Source organism: Lutra lutra, chromosome 1, assembly GCF_902655055.1.
Source record: "Lutra lutra chromosome 1, mLutLut1.2, whole genome shotgun sequence".
NCBI classification, from domain to species: domain Eukaryota; kingdom Metazoa; phylum Chordata; class Mammalia; order Carnivora; family Mustelidae; genus Lutra; species Lutra lutra.
In genome coordinates this window covers 159,989,715-160,006,858 of record NC_062278.1, presented here as the reverse complement: position 1 = coordinate 160,006,858, position 17,144 = coordinate 159,989,715, and the positions used below count along the sequence as shown (strand labels likewise).

At 38.1% G+C, this 17,144-nt stretch overlaps 1 protein-coding gene across 9 annotated transcripts in view; it reads right to left on the bottom strand.

Annotated features, from left to right (window-relative positions):
* The window catches only part of FBXL2 (F-box and leucine rich repeat protein 2), a 152,795-nt gene that overhangs the window by 56,775 nt on the left and 78,876 nt on the right, over window positions 1-17,144 (bottom strand). For 5 of the 9 annotated variants that reach the window (XM_047741542.1, XM_047741565.1, XM_047741573.1 and 2 more), the window contains one exon: window positions 1,825-1,919. In XM_047741542.1, the coding sequence (XP_047597498.1) occupies window positions 1,825-1,919 (95 nt within the window). Of the gene's footprint in view, window positions 1-1,824; window positions 1,920-7,714; window positions 7,790-8,289; window positions 8,345-17,144 lie in introns of all 9 variants that reach the window. The other 4 variants (XM_047741532.1, XM_047741535.1, XM_047741558.1 and 1 more) reach the window with 1 other exon arrangement.

The following is a 17,144-nucleotide window of genomic DNA, read 5'->3' as shown; positions in this document are numbered from 1 at the left end:
AAGGGATAGAATATGATTGTAAAAATGAAAATTAAAAAAGGTTTTTAAAGAGGAATTGATAAGATATTGGTTAAAATAGAAAAGAAGAAAAATTTTAAAAAATAGAAAAAGAAAAAATAAAGAAAATTTTAAAAATTAACTTTGAAAGACTAGAGAATCATGGGGAAAAAGCCATGAATTCTATGTGCTGTATTCACCTAGTGCTGGAGTTTTGTAATTCTCATTTATCAGTAAACTTAGCCTTGGCCAGGTGTTCTTGCTGATCTTCTTTGGGAGGGGCCTTTTACAGTGATTCTCAAATGTCTTTGCCTAAGGTGGAATTGTACAGCCTTTGCCAGGGGCCGGCTACGCAATCTTCTTGGGTGTGCTCTCGGTAAGTTTTGTTCCCCGAATGCTTTCCGTATAGCTTTGGAGGACAAGAATGAAGATGGCGGCCTCCCAGTCTCTGACCCAGTGGAGCCGAGAGCTCAGGGCCCCACTCCTCAGTGCGCCCTCAGAGAAAAGCAGTCAATCACTTCTGTCTCCCTGGTCTCTGGCCGCACTATGTGCTCACCTGGCCTATAACCAAGCATTTCTATCTCTGGCCCAAGGCCTCATTTGGAGTCTCCAAACCCAGCAGATTCCTGCAGTGCACTCTCGTGCTGTTCCTCCCAGGGGAAGGTGAATCTCCCTGGATCTGCTGCTTGTGGGGTCCCTGCTTGAAGAGTAGTGGCTCAACTGTGAAGTGGATCATGGTTTATGGCAACCCTGAGCTGAGAACCCTCTCCCTGGCTCCATCTCTGCAGCCAGCTTCTCTGCTCTGATACCTGGGAGCTCTGCCACGCCCAGGGACCCCCAGTCTTTCTGTGACTCTGAGGAACCTAAGACCACACGGTCTCAGTGAGGACTCCACCCCCCACCTAGCTACTGGGGCGACAACCCTGCATGGAACAGACTTCTAAAAGTTCTGATTTTCTGCTCTGCTGCTCTCTCATTTCCCAAGAGCCAGTCCCCCCACCCCCCCACAGTCTATCTTCTTGTATATCACCTTAGATTGACCTCTCCGCACGTCCTACCTTCTGTAAAGTGGTCGCTTTTCTGTTCATAGAATTGTTGCTCTTCTTCTCTTCTATCTCCTGTTGAGTTTGTAGGTGTTCAGAATGGTTTGATAACTATCTAGCTGAATTCCTGGGACCTGATGTAATTTAGATCTTCTACTCCTTTGCCATCTTACTCCCCCCACCCCCAAGAACATAAAGGTTTTAATTATGTCTTGTCTCCAGAAAAGCACACGTCTTTAACAGTGGATTAATAACAGTTCCAATAACTAATGGCTATCCAGGAAGAGGTGGGCAACCAATTGTTTGGATAGGATACAATTGGATAATTAGATCCTATCACAAGTAAGCAAAATCCAGGTATGCTAAAGGAGTTTTTGGAAGGATTATTTTCAGTAGTATAATATACAAAAAGACAGTCACTCTTGTGAGAATGAAACTAGAAGATCAGCAAATGAAGAAAAGCACAGCGGAGTCAACTATTATGTTATTACACATCAGGCACTCTACATATGTTGCTTTATGTGATATCCATGACACTCTCATGCAGCACCTACAGTCGCCTTCACTTTGTAGAAGAGAGTGGACACTCAGAGAGGTGAAATAATTTTTCCTAGAGTCATATTCCTGACCCAGGTCTGCTGACTCCCAAGTCATGGTTCTTTTAGTTCTCTATGCAAATTATCATAGAAAGAATTTACCAGAAGAAGAGCACATAATATTTTTGCTGACAACAAGGCAGCTACAAGCTGCCATGATAGAGTGAGTCACTGTGGATTCAACTTACTTCAGGGAGGAATCCCCAACACCAATGCAGCCTCGCAAGCTGAGCTTCCTCAGGAATCCACCGCATCGCTTGGAGATATTTTCCACCACTCGACCCTGGAATCAAAAAAGTCAGAAAAAAATATCATTTTTCATGCTGCTTATCTAACAGCATGATAACCTGAAATTTAGAAATGGAATATATTTTTTCCAGGTGTAATGAAGCCATTTTGGAGCATTCCTCCAACACTCCACTGTTCCTAAAGGAGCTGCAAGCATTGAAAAATGTTTTCAATTAAAGCATTAAGTATTAAAAAAAAAAAACTTAGTGCACTGTATTTTGGCAGCTTTAACCCTGGAGCTAGGCCTCCCCTACTCAGGGCTCAGAGCTACTGCACCAGTTGCAAGGTTTTTTGAGGTCAGCTGTAGGAACACTGGCTGCTAAGCAGCAATCTAAAACAACATTGCTCAAAAAAAAAAATTCTATTTTAGCTAAACATTACCACTCTAAAAGTTTGCAAATGTATTATAAAAGTTCCCCCTCATCCTCCTTAGCAATCAGCTATAAACACATTTACTTTGAAATAGGAAACTTGGCTGGATACTGGCAGATACATTAAAAGAAAAAAATGAACACTGATAAAGCACTTTCACTTTTTCGGGCACGATTTTAACACTTTCTTGTACTTATTATGGCTCAGTTACTATTCCCAACAACTTCATGGTCTACTACTCCACAATGGAGACAATGAAGAGTATGTCTGGAATACAAATCTTTCAGGTCATCTCTTGTAACATTACCATGCACTGTGATTCAAGTCAATGTAAAACTCAAATCAATCCAGGCAGGACTACCAATAGTCCATACACTTCAGGATTGATGGTTTGGGTTACTCTACCAGGTAGAGATCCATGACCAGCTGAGGTGCTTGCTGCAAAGGGAACACAGAATGGGAAGTAGAAGAAGACAGTTGAAAATATCAACTACTATCATGCAACCAATTACAGAAATGAAAACTCTGTCATGAATGCTTCTCCTTATTTTGTTATGAGTATGTGTGTATGTAAAGCCAAGACATTTGTTTTCTTTCCTCTTCTCTTCCCTTATGTAAAATAAGATGTACTGATATCATATCAAGTATTTAAGTATCATTAATTCTATATCATACTATTTAAGATACAGGATATGAAGAAGAGTGAACATCACTCAAGGACATTCTCTCTTCTTTTGAGGAAGGAGTTAGTGTGTTTCTGGTTGTACACTGGATACTTGTACCACATTAGGTTGAATTTGGACCTTGTTATTTTCTTTATTTGGAGATTAAGTATGGCTTAAGGTGATACATATGGGTGCCAAGTTGACAAGGGGTGAACGTTTGATAATTAATCTGATGCATCAACTTGACTGGACCACAGAATGTGCAAACATTTGGCCCAACAGTATTCTGTATGAGTCTGTGAGGGTATTTCTGGATAAGATTACCACTTGAATCAGTAGAGAGAGAAAAGTTGCAGTGGGTGGGCCTCATCCAATCAACTGAAGACCTGAATAGAATAAAAAAGGCTGAGTAAGAGGGAACTCGCCATGCATGACTGCTTGAGCTAAGACAGTGGTCCTTTATGGCCTTTGGACTGGGACTGAAAAACATCAGTTCTTCTTAAGTCTGGAACCTGTCAGCTTTCAAACTGGAATCTACCCCATGGGCTCTGCTGGTTGACAGGTCATACTGGAGCTCTGTATCAGCTCTCTTGGGTCTCTAGCTTCCCGACTGCAGATCTTAGGACTTCTCAGCCTCCATAATCACATGATCCAATTCCTCAATATAAATTTCTGTGTTTATATACATACAGACCCTATTAATTTTTTCTCTGGAGAATCCTGACAATTAACAGAATGGATTCAAACCTTCATTTAGCAAATAAAGAAATTAAATGGTCAAATTGCCAAGGTTACACTTTAGTGAGTAGTAGAGTTAGAGTTCTAACAGAGTTACTTGATTCTAAAGGCTGCACAACTACTCCTCCACAAAGGAGGAAATACTGAAAGAGGACCATTTGGGTCTTTAAAAAAAAGCTATTATCCTCACTTTATAACATGGCAATCTTGACACTGAACTGTAAGCACTAAGCATTCACTAGGACACATCAAACCACAGGATCACGGGAGCAAGGCTCACACATATTACCTGGCTAACATCTTAAGATGAAAATCTACACTCTGATATTGTTAGCAGCTTTATTTATGCTTTCTTGAGTATTCCCTAAGTTAATAAATCATTGTCACTGGAGGTGGGGAAGCTTATAACTTGGAAATCTAAGATAAACATTCAAGTAAAAAATAAAATAGCGAAAACCCTTCCATACCAACATCTACAAATGTGGTACACAACATATTTTTCTCCATTTCAAGTTGGTTACATTTATATAAGCTTTCTATTCTTCCTTTCTTTGGAGTAAAAATTTTGGTACTCAGATTAAAAAAAAATTACATTCAGAATTTTCTGCTCTACTGTTTACAACGAAGAAAAAATGAGCACATAGTTTCCAAATGCAAAATTCAAGTCAATGACTGTGTATTATCCATTTAGATAATATGTTGAATGATGATGATAGTATGATAATATAGATTTTGGAATGAACAGCTTTAGAGAAAAATAAGGCCTAAATGGAGAGACCTTTGGAGTTATAACTTTTAGATTAGCATGCTACTTGGTTATTTCTTATTTTTGGCCTGGTGGAATCTTTTTTTTTTTTTTAAGATTTTATTTATTGTCAGAGAGAGAGAAAAAGAGAGAGAGAGAGAGATCACAAGTAGGCCGAGAGGCAGGCAGAGGCAGAGGGAGAAGCAGGTTCCCTGCCGAGCAAGGAGCCCGATGTAGGACTCGATCCCAGGACCCTGGGATCATGACCTGAGCTGAAGGCAGCCGCTTAACCAACTGAGTCACCCAGGCGTCCCTGGTGGAATCTTTATTAACCATGAAGACACTGACAAAAAATTTCCAACTTTTAAAGACATGGAAAATGCCTAAACATCAGGGTAACAATACTGAATCAGGAAAGGAGTGATGCTCAAGGAAAGGCACAATGTACACTTGTCATCTGGATGCTTTATTCTACCTTTTCTCTGAAACACAACGGTCACATAACCCATTGTGTTCACGGTACCTACTGTTTCCTCCTAACTGACTGAACTACCCAGGAATCCCCCTACTGTTTCCTCTTATTAGATGAATGACCTTGGGTAAGTTACTCAAACTTTTTGTGCCTCAGTTTCTTCAATATGGTGTTTTTGAGAAAATTAAATGGATATTTGTAAGCTACTTAAATAGTGCCAGGCACATAGTAAATAGTATATTAATCCTGAACCTTGGTACATTCTCTTTCTCTCAACATACCCATAAATCATCATTTTCATCCCAAAGAAATAATTTTAGGTGATCAGTTTATCCATGGAATGCTTCCTGGGGTGAGTATCCAATGGGTCCTATTTAAAGAACACAGGGGACTCCGACACTTGGTTCATAATCCAGTCTGGATTCAAGTTGTTAGCCCCGAAAGGGGAACTAAATAATATTAGGCTAGACTAATACTAATATGGTGCTATCTATTTTAAGTTTTCACATGTAGGGGCACCTGGGTGGCTCAGTTGGTTAAGCATCTGATTTCTGCTCAGGTCATGAAACTGGCTGGGGTCCCGGCATCAAGTCCTACATCAGGCTCCGAATCTGCTTCTCCCTCTGCCCTTCACCCTGCTCATGCTCTCTTTCTCTCTCTTGTTCTCACTCTCTCTGTCAAATAAATAAAATTTTAAAAAGAAGTTTTTATATGTAATTCTTTATATAACTGGTTACCCATAAACTAGTCTTTCCTTTAGTGGAAGTACTCGTAAGTCTTTCTACAATGTATTTATATAGCTATGATCAGCTGTAAGCTAAAATTCTGAAATCAAATAATATACAAGGTAGTGCTATTTACTTGAAATAGTAGTTTTTAAAATCTGAATTTAAAAGTTTTAAATATGCCTTTCAAAAAGTTGTATAGTTCGGGAAAATCATCAAAGAAAACTGAGGGGACAATAAGAGCCACAAAAATAATAATTTGCAAGAATTTTAAAAAACAATGACTTTCCTTTGGTGAGCAGAAATGACCACAATTTTTGGAATTTAATGTGCTTCTCAGCATCACTAAGTAAACACAATGAACAAAGATCTAGAGATTATCAGTTTGAAGAAGAATCGAAGGTCAGCATGTTTGGGTGGGGCACTGTGGAATCACTGCTATTAAGCCTGGAAAGAGCATTACAGAACTCCTAATCCAGGGACCACAGTCCAAAACAGCAACTGAGCACTTATGTATTCAGGCTGGGTGTGAAGCCCTGAGGTCCCTGACCCTTCCCAATTCAAAACACCACAACATGAGAGGAAACCCACAGTGGGAAACTCTGTGCTCAGCCCCACTTGCTGCAGGTGCTCTGCTCCACTGGTTTGATATGGGATCAGACACTCTCCAGCTAGTAACCTAGAGAAAGAGGGGAAGGGCCTCCACAACTGATCGTTAGCTCTTCTCAGGTAACACGAGGTTAAATAACTCAGAGGAAATTGTTTGGGCTCATCTCACTCTTAGGCATGATTATTTCCTTATCCACTAAAAAAAGACACAAAACATACACTTTGGTAGAAACACTTGATGAAAATGCTATATGAGGAACTGGATTAAAATACAACTCCATGACTACAACTGAATTGGCTAAACTAGAAATGAATAAGGTTCTCCCAATGTTGGGCAGATAAACTTCAGAATCTGCACACCCTTAACGCAGTAGTCTAGATAATTATTATTTTTTTAAAAAATTTATTTATTTGTCAGAGAGAGAGAGAGCACAAGCAGGCAGAGTGGCAGGCAGAGGCAGAGAGAGAAGCAGGCTTCCCACAGAGCAGGGAGCCCGGTGTGGGTCTCGATCCCAGGACCCTGGATCATGACCTGAGCCAAAGGCAGGAGGCTTAATGGACTGAGCCACCCAGGTGTCCCAGTCTAGATAAATATTGTGTGCAATGAAGATTACTTTCCTCTTTCTTTTTCATTATAAGTTGATATTTAATCTAAAAGTTGTTTTAAAATAAACTTTTCTCATTTGGTCAGGGATATTCACATATTTCCAGATAAATACATGAAAATCCTAGAATTATAAAGGCTTTGAGGATTTTTTTTTGCCTCTTTATTTTATAGACAATAAAACTGAAGAACTGAGAGATTATATGGCTTAAGTGGCTGAGCTGCAGTGATATCTCAGGTCTCCATCTTCACTCCTCGACCCATTCTTCTGCCATTTCTCCATTTTTGATGCTGAATTAGAATTCTCAGTGGATCTTTCAGATCAATAAATATTTGTCAGGAGTCTGCTAAGATTAAATCTCTGAACTGGGTGTTAATGATGCAGGTTCGGGGCTTTAAAAAGCTAAGTGGCAATACCAAGGCTATAGACTTGAACAAGGAGGGAAAGTAGTTTGTTACTGATACAGAGCCAAAGCAAAATACATGCAGAATTTTGGTCTTGATGTACATAGATACCTTCTAGGTTTTTTTCCTTCTCGCCTACATCCTGATATCTTAATATTAAATCTAGGGGTGCTTGCGTGGCTCAGTGGGTTAAGCCTCTGCTTCAGCTCGGGTCATGATCTCAGGGTCCTGGGATTGAGCCCCGCATCAGGCTCTCTGCTCAGCGGGGAGCCTGCTTCCCCCTCTCTCTCTGCCTGCCTTTCTGCCTGCTTGTGATCTTTCTCTCTGTGTCAAATAAATAAATAAAATATTTTAAAAAAAATTAAATCTAAATGCAGCAAAAGAAGAAGGCAGGAAAGAGTGACCAGTTTACTTATCTTTTATAAAGTCTGTTGTCTAAAAGAAAGCTAACTTACCTCTACATCTGTTTGAAAGTTAAAAAGGTCTATTCTTTGCCAGTTGCTTCCATCCAGGGCTAGGATGTTCCAGGCCTAGGGGCGGGAGGCAGAGGAGGAGAGATGGGAGTGAAAGAGATACACTGAGACTGTTAATGGAAGTCCTGATTCAACCTCTGTATTTCCAAACTTTTATTCTTGATATACATTAAGTGGACAATCAAATATGGAATTATGATAACACCATGTTATATTAAATGTAAAAGATGACATTTAAAGTTAACTGCTTGGGACACCTAGGTGGCTCAGTTGGTTAAGCATCCAACTCTTGATTTTGGCTCAGGTCATGAGCTTGGGGTCGTGGGACTGAGCCCCGCATTGGCTCTGCGCTAGATCTGGAGCCTACTTAAGAGTCTCACTCTCCCTCTCTCTCCCACTTCCACTGCCCCTCCCCCCACTAGCGCACAGACACACATGTGCACTTTCTTAAAAACATTAAATTTAAAAAAGTTAACTGCTTGTTTGAACTAAAACTAAAACTCATTCTAATAAAACTCAGTATTTATTGATTGATAAAAATCTGGTTAATACTCTACCTTGGAAATCTGTGCACATCGGCACAAAGTTACTATATCCAAGAAGGAAAATATTCTAGGAAGAAAGGGGAAAAACAAAAAAAATGAGATGGTATTAACATTTTAGGATATTTACAACTTGAAAGATAAAATCTAATGCACCATCCTGATATAAGTTTTTTTCAAGATTCCTCAATTTGAAATACACAAGCTCACTATAATTCTGCAACACTACTGTGAAATATCAAATGTTCACATGTTCCAAAGCTGTTTTAGACTCACTACATAAATCTTCTTAAAAAAGAACCTGTTAAACTTTTATGTCACTTGTTCTATGACATGGACGTGGGACAGTAGATCATAATTTATTCTATTAAAAAACCAACTCTCTAATCTCCTAGACACTAAGCCTGGGGAGAGCTAAATCCTTCTAATTCTAATGTCCCTAGCACACGGTACAAACTCCTCTTCTGTTAACAGATGTACCAAAGAGGTTCAGATGTCTGAGCCTCAAATAACACAGCCAAGAAAGACTCAATGATAAAACCCATTTGGCTTTGATGTATTTGTTCACAGAGCAGAAAGATGGAGTCCATTCATTGGCAAGTTCTATAGTGACCAGTTTTTGCTGAGCAAAAGCCAAGAACCACAGAAGGGGAAAGATGAGGAAAAGAAAAATCAGAGAAGTAAACAAAAACCTAGTAGAGCCCCTGGAGGGAGCAGTAGCTGTCAGTATGTCAGGGGACTGAGTGAAGTCCCAACACGGGCGGTGGAGAGGAGTTGCTGACGATAGCACTGTGGCAAATACCTGTGTGTGTCTCAGCCCTGTGCGGTAACAGCTGCAAACAAAGAGCAGCTTTTCTGAGAGAAGAGAGGTTTATGAGGATGAGGTCAGGGACAATAATAGGATCTCAATTCTCATAGTTCTGGGAGATAAATATGAGAGTTTGTGTCTCTGTGTAGAAGGGGGAAAAGGTAAGATGGCAAACAGCCACCTATAAAGTTCTTCAAAATTCTCCAAAGATGGGGCGCCTGGGTGGCTCAGTTGGTTAAGCAACTGCCTTCGGCTCAGGTCGTGATCCTGGAGTCCTGGGATCGAGTCCCACATCGGACTCCTTGCTTGGCGGGGAGTCTGCTTCTCCCGCTGATCTCTCTCTCCTCTCATGCTCTCTCACAAATAAATAAATAAAATCATTTTAAAAAAATTTAAAAAAAATTCTCCAAAGATAACAATCAATGGTCAGTTGAAAATCCATGGGCTCAGGGAACAATAGCAGATCCATAAAACCCCAGAGCATTGTACCCTACAATAATGCATACACAAGCATTACCACAGGGCTAGTGATGCTACAGGTGCCATTCTATAATACAGGCTCCAATCACTTTCTACTGAAAAGTAAAGAATAGAAACATAAGGGCTATACTGACCTTAAAAGATGCAATGGAACTTTGTATATAGAAAAATGTTGGTGGCTAAAAATACGCACTAAAGTATATGCTAAACATGTTTCAGGGTGCCTGCAAACCTACACTGCCTCTATGGACATACATCTTGCCCCACCCGCACGCCTTTCTGCCTCAAACATCCATGTTCTGTGCCATATGACCATTCTATGAGCCACAACTCATCACTAGCTCTCTAAAAGACCAAGGACCGGAGAGAGAAATGCATATGGTAGAATATGCTGGGGCTGGGTTCTAAAGTAAAAGCCTAGGTGAAAAAGGAGTTAGCCTAGTTTCCCTTGAAAATCCCTTAAGACTGTACCACCTTGGAGACCACATTCTATCACCTCTTCATAAGAACAATTACACTGATATTTAAAAATGCTAACTTTGATTATGCATTTACTATGTGCTAGCCACAATTTATGTTAGTCATTTAACTGTCTCAACATTGTTTATTATCTCTTTTTCAGAGAATGAAATGGAGCACAGAAAGGTTAAGTAACCTGCCCAGGCCACACAGATAGTAAGAATAGAGCTAGGGTTTGAAACCAGTTAGTCGGGCTTGAGAGCCCAAGTCTATGACCACTACATATACAGCCTTAGAAAGTTAAACTCAACTGTTTTCACCTCAAGACTGGACTAGATGCTATTTTTTTTCAACTGAACAGCTGATGAAGTAATTTTGCTTTGTAAGCATGCTGTATGGAAAACACCTATCTTTGAAAGCTAGGATCACACTAACTGAAGCAAAATGCTCACATATCCAGCCACACATGAGAACCAACAGCTGGAGCAAAAATTCACATTACTCATCTCAAGCTTACTACCAAATTTTATGGTTACTGAATGAAAAAGGAGATTGCCTTTAATGTTTATTTTCCCTCTTCCCATCATCCCATAAATATATGTAGTTGAATTTGCACAAATTAAATAGGCATGATAGGACTCCAAACTACCAAACTGCAGCCTAAGCCAAATTCCTGAAATCATGTTTCAGTGAATAAAATAAATGACTTGAATAACAGTGTGGGACAGTGGCAATAGAGACAGATAGCTAGAGGAGTTAAGAGTCATGGTAAATTGAGTTCCAGCCTTTCCAAGCATTTTTTTTTCCCCCTGGAAATTGCTTCCTACCTCAAATGTGATAACTTCACCCTTCATTAGGAAAGCACTGCAAAGGCAACTTGTTTATCAGCAAATATATAAAGGGATATATAGGAGTGGATATACTTCTGAACTTCGTATTCTATTCCACTGGTCTGTTTGTCTACCTTTGTGCCAATAAGACTGTTTTAATTATGAAGCTTTATAAGTCTTGAGGTCTGGTAATGTTAAGTCTTTCAACTTTGTTCTTTAAGATTACCTTGGCTATTCTTGGTTCTTAGAATTCCTCTTCCCTTTTAGAATCAGCATGTCAATTTTCACAGGAAAACTTTACGGAATTTTAACTGGGATTACACTGCATTTATAGAAACTTTGAGGAAAATTGAAACCTTTATAATATTAAGTCTTCCAATCCAGAAACATGATATATTCCATTATTTATTTAGGATGTCTTTAATTTCTCATAGTAATTTTTGTAGTTTTCCATATAGATACTCTCTTCATCTTTAGATTCCCCTGCGCCGGTTATTTGATGTGTTACTATTAAAATGGAATTTTTAAATGTCATTTCCTGTGTGTTTTTTTTTTTTAAAGTAAGCTCTACACCCAAGTGGGGCTTGAACTGATAACCTGTTCACCACTTTCCTCCTTCAGATGAAGCCCTGTTAACCATCAATCTTTTTAATGTTTCCACAGTTTTGCCTTTTTCATAATGTAATTACTAGAATCATATAGTATGAGCCCATTCAGATAGGCATCCTTCACTTAAAGTTTTTCTTTGTCTTTTAGTGGGAAGACAGCTCGTTATTTTTTTAATGTTACATTAATATTGAAATATTAATATTAATATTGAAACTGATGTACCAGTTTATCCATTCATCTATTTAAGGTCATCTTACTTGCTTTCAGTTTTGGGTGATTATGAATGATTCTGCTATACACATTTGTATGCAGGTTTTTGTGTAGGTATGTTTTCTACTCAGTTGGATAAATACCTAGAATTGCTAGATCATGTAACCTTATGTTTAGCTTTGTAAGAAACTGCCAAATTGTCTCCCAAAGTGCCTCTACCATTTTGAAGCTCCACCAGCAATGAATGAGAGTTCCTGTTGTTCTGAATCTTGTCAACATTTGGTATTGTTAGGTTTTTACATTTAGGCCATTCTAAAGAGGTGTACAGTGATATCTCGTTCAGTTTTTAATTCCTTAAAGACATGATACTAAGCATCTTTTCATATGTTTACTGTCATGTGTATGTCTTCTTTGGTGAAATATCTAAATATTCTGTCCATTTTTTAAAATAAATTTTATTTATTTGACAGAGAGAGAGAGCACAAGCAGGCAGAGTAGCAGGGAGAAGGAGAGGGAGAAGCAGGCTCCCTGCTGAGCAAGGAGCTGGACATGGGGCTTGATCCTAGGACCCTGTGATCATGACCTGAGCCGAAGACAGCCACTCAACCAACTGAGCCACCCAGGTGCCCCTTGACCATTAAAAAAAAAAAAAAAAGACTTTATTTACTTGGCAGAGACAAAAGAAGAGTACAAGCAGAGGGAGTAACAGGGAGAGGGAGAAGCAGGCTCCCGCTGAGAAAAGAACTGATGTGGGGCTTGATCCCAGGACCCTGGGATCATGACCTCAGTTGAAGGCAGACACTTAACTGACTGAACCATCCAGGCACATCTATTTTGCCTCTTTTTGATTCATTTGTTTTCTTATCAGATTTTAAGAGTTCTTTGTGTATTTTGGACATCAGTCCTTTATCATATATGACTTTGAAAAATATATTCTCCAAGTCTGTGGTTTGTCTTTTCATTCTCTTAACATTATCTTTCCCAAGAAGTAGTTTTTAATTTTAATAAATCCAACTTACCAATTTTCTCTTCGATAGATCATGCTTTTGGTATTGTATTTAAAAATTCACTGCCAATCCCAAGGTCACCTACATTTTTCTTCTATGGTTTTTTCAGAAGTTTTATTGTTTTGCATTTGCCATACAGGTCTATGATCCATTTTAAGTTGATTTCTGTGAAAGGTGTGAGGTCTGTGTTTACATTCTGCCTCTGCATATAGATGTCCAATTGTTGCAACACCATTTGGTGAAAAAGATAGTTTCTCCATTAAATTGCTTTTTCTCCTGGGGTGCCTGGGTGGCTCAGTGAAGCAACCGACTCTTGATTTCGGCTCAGATTATGATTTCAGTGTCCTGGGATCGAGCCCCATGTCAGGCTCTGCACTCAGGGGGGAGTCTGCTGGAGTCTCTCTCCCTCTTTTCCTCTCCCCCTCGCCCAGTCATGCATGCTTGCTTGCTGGCTCTCTCTCTCAAATAAATAAATGAATGAATGAATGAATGAATAAATAAATAAATTTATTTATTTATTTAAATAAAAACTCCTTGGGGCATCTGGGTGGCTCAGTGGGGTAAAGCCTCTGTCTTTGGCTCAGGTCATGATCTCTGGGTCCTGGGATTGAGCTCCGCATTAGGCTCTCAGCTCAGCAGGGAGCCTGCTTCCTTCTGTCTCTCTCTCTCTGCCTGCCTCTCTGCCTACTTGTGATCTCTGTCAAATAAATAAAATCTTAAAAAAATTAAAATTCTTTTGTCAAAGATCAGTTGACTTTGTGTGGCTGTATTTCTGCAGTCTTTATTGTGTTACACTGATCTATTTGTTTATTCTTTCAGCAAAATTATATTGTCCTGATTACTGTAGCATTACAGTAAGTCTTTAAGTCAAGTAGTGTCAGCCCTCCAGTTTTGATCTTCCTTAGTATTATACTGGCTTTTCTGAGTCTTCTAACTTTCCATATAAACTTTAGGATGAGCTTGTTGCTATCCGCAAAGTAACTTGGTGGTATTTTGACTGGGATTGTGTTTGATTCTACAGATCAACTTGAGAAGAATGAACATTTTAACAACACTGGGTCTTCCTATCCAGGGATATATGTCATCTATTTATTTTGATTTTGACTTTTTTCATTGGCGTTTGGAGTTTTCATCATATAGATCCTATACAAATTATCCTAGATTTATACCTAAGTATTTCATTTTTATGCTAATGTAAATAGTATTGCTTCTCATTTCAATTTCTAGTTGTTCACTAATGGTATATAGGAAAGCAATGGTCTTTTATATATTAACATTGTATCCTAAAAACTTGCTGTAATTACTTATTAGTTACAGAAATGTTTTGTCACTTCTTTGGGATTTTCTCCATACACAATCATTTTATCTACAAACAAGACTAATTTGATTTCTTCCTTCTCAGTGTATACCTCCCCGCCTCCTTTTCTTATTTAATTGCATTAGCTAGGACTTCAGTACTATGATAAATAGGAGCAGTAAGAGTGGCCACCCTTTTCTTATTTCTGATCTTGGGGGAAAAAAAATTGAGTTTCTCAGCTATTAAGTATAGTGTTAGCTGAAGGTTTTTTGTTGTTTTTCCTCTTTGTTTTCTTTCTTCCTTTCCTTTTCTCCCCTTTTCCTTTTGTTTTCCTTCCTTCCTTCCTTCCATAAGCTCTATGCCCAACCTGGGGCTTGAACTCATGAACTCAAGATAAAAAGTCACATGCTCTACTGACTGAGCCAGCCAGGCAGCCTGTTTTTTTGTAGATATTCTTGATCAAGTTGAGGAAGTTCCCCTCTATTCTTGGTCTGATGAGAGTTTGTCATGATGGGCATTAGTATTTGTCAAATGCTTTTTCTGCATCTACAAATGACCATATAATTTTTTCTTTTTTAAACAACTGATGTGATGGATTACCTCAATTTTGGAATGAAGCATACTTGCATACCTGAAATAAATCCCACTTGGTTGTGGTGTATAATTCTTTTTATGCATAGTTTGATTTTTTAAAAATTTTTTCAGCTTTCCAAGATTGTTTATGCACTAATATTTTGTTGAAGACTTTGCATCTATGTTCACAAGATATATTACTCTGTAGTTTTTCCTTTCTATAATGTCTTTATCTGGTTTTGGTATGAGGGTAATGCTATCTTCACAGAATGACCTAGGAAGTCTCCTGCTTCTATTTTCTGGATGGCATAAAGAATTGGTATCATTTCAGGGAACCTAGGTGGCTCAGTTGGTTAAGTGTCTGACTTCAGCTCAGGTCATGATCTCAGGGTCACGAGATCAAGTCCTGAATCAGGCTCCCCAACCAGAAAGTCTGCTTGTCCCTCTCCTTCTGCTCCTCTTCCACCTACTCAAGCTCTTCACCACTCAAATAAATAGATAAAATATTTTTAAAAATTGGTATTTCTTTTTTAAATGTTATAGAACTGACCAATGAAACCATCTGGTTCTGGTGCTTTTGGTTTGGGAAGGTTATTAATCATCAATTCAAAATATTTAATAGATATATGTCCATTAAGTATATCTATTTCACTTGTGCAGGAGTTAGTATTTTTGTCTTATGAAGAACTGGTCCATTTAAGTGATCAAATTTGTGGACATAGAGGAGTTCATAATATTCCTTTATTATCCTTTTAATGTTCATGAGATTAGTAGTGATGATCCCGCTTCCATTTCTGTTACTAGCAATTTGTGTTTTCTTTCATTCTTGGTTAATCTGGCCAGAGGCTTGTCAATTTTATTGATCTTTCCAAAGAACCAATTTTGGTTTCATTGATTTCATCTACTGTTTTCAATTTCATTGAGTTCTATTCCATTTTTTTTTAGTAGGCAGAGAGGCAGGCAGAGAGAAATGGGGAAGCAGGCTCCCCACTGAGCAGAGAGCCCGATGTGGGGCTTGATCCGAGGACCCCGGGATCATGACCTGGGCTGAAGGCAGAGGCTTAATCCACTGAGCCATCCAGGTGCCCCTGCTCCATTTTTTATTAGGTCCTTTCTTTTGCTTGCTTTAGACTTCTACTGATCCTCTTTCTCTAGTTTCCAAAAATGGAAAATCAGATTATTGTGCTTAATTACACTGACTGATTTTCAAATATACAAACAAATCCTGTGTTCCTAAAATAAACCCACTGGTTATAATTATTAGGCTTTTTATATATTGCTGGATTTGACTTGCTAGTTTTATTCAGGATTTTTACATCTATGCTCAAGACAAATATTGACCTGTAATTTTCCCTTCTTACAACATCCTCATTCAGTTTGGTAGGGTTAGGGTTATGCTGACCTCATAAAACTGCTCCTATACTTTGAAAAAGTCTCTGTAAGATTGGTATCATTTCTTCCTTAAATTTTTGGAAAAATTTAAAGAAAAGCTTTCTGGGCTTGTTCTCTGCAGGAAAATTTTATTAATAAATTCTATTTAATAGATAACTTTTCAATGTTTCTTGGCCTTTTGACTAACGTCAAGTGTAGTAACAGGTAACTCCAGATTTTTAATTTCTTCTGGTTTTTAAAAGTGTTTTTTTCAAGGGATTTTCCCATTTAATCTAATTTCATACAGTTGTCAAATGCATTCTGTAACTATGTCCATAATACTTTTAAAAATTGGTAATGTCCCTTTTTGGGAATTTTTCTGTTTTGTTTTGCTTTTTTCCCCTTGATCAGTCAAGCTACAGAGTTATCAATTTTAGTAATAAAAATTATCTTTGTTGATTTCTCTATTTCATTAATCTATGCTCTTATCTTCATCAATTTCTTCATTATAGTTTCTCTGAACCTGCTGTGTTTTTCCAGTTACTTGAGATGGAACTTTTGATCACTGACTCTCATCCCTTCTTTTCTAATGCATGCATTTAAAGCATTTCCCTCTAAACACCATCCCACAAATTTTGATATGCCATACTTTCATTATTGTTTATTTGAAATGCTTTGATTTCCACTGTGATAAGTTTTTTGATCCAAGGATTTAGAAGTATGTAGCTTAATATTTGTTTTTCTTGATTTCTAGTTTAGTTCCACTATGGTCAGAGAACATACTCTAGATGATTTCAATTCTTTGAGATTTGTTGAATTTACATTATGACTCAACATATAATCTATTTTGATGTGTTTCATTTACATTTGAGAAGAATGTATATTCTAAAGTTATTGGATGTAATGTCCTATATATATCTAGTTGGTTAAGTATGGTTCAAATCTCCTATATCCTTTCTAATTTTTTTTGTCTGATTAGTCTATCAGTTACTATAAGTCTATCAAGGGTATATTAAAGCTCTACATGTAATTTTGGATTTGTCCTTTTTTTCCCTTTAGTTTTGTTTTATATATTTTCAACTTATTAGCTTCATCAAAACTTAACATTCCTATTATTGTCCAATTGACCTTTTATTTTCAAGAAATATCTCTTTGTGTCTAATATACACCTTGCCTTAAGATCTACATGGTCAATGCTAACATAACCACAACAGCTTTTAATGCTT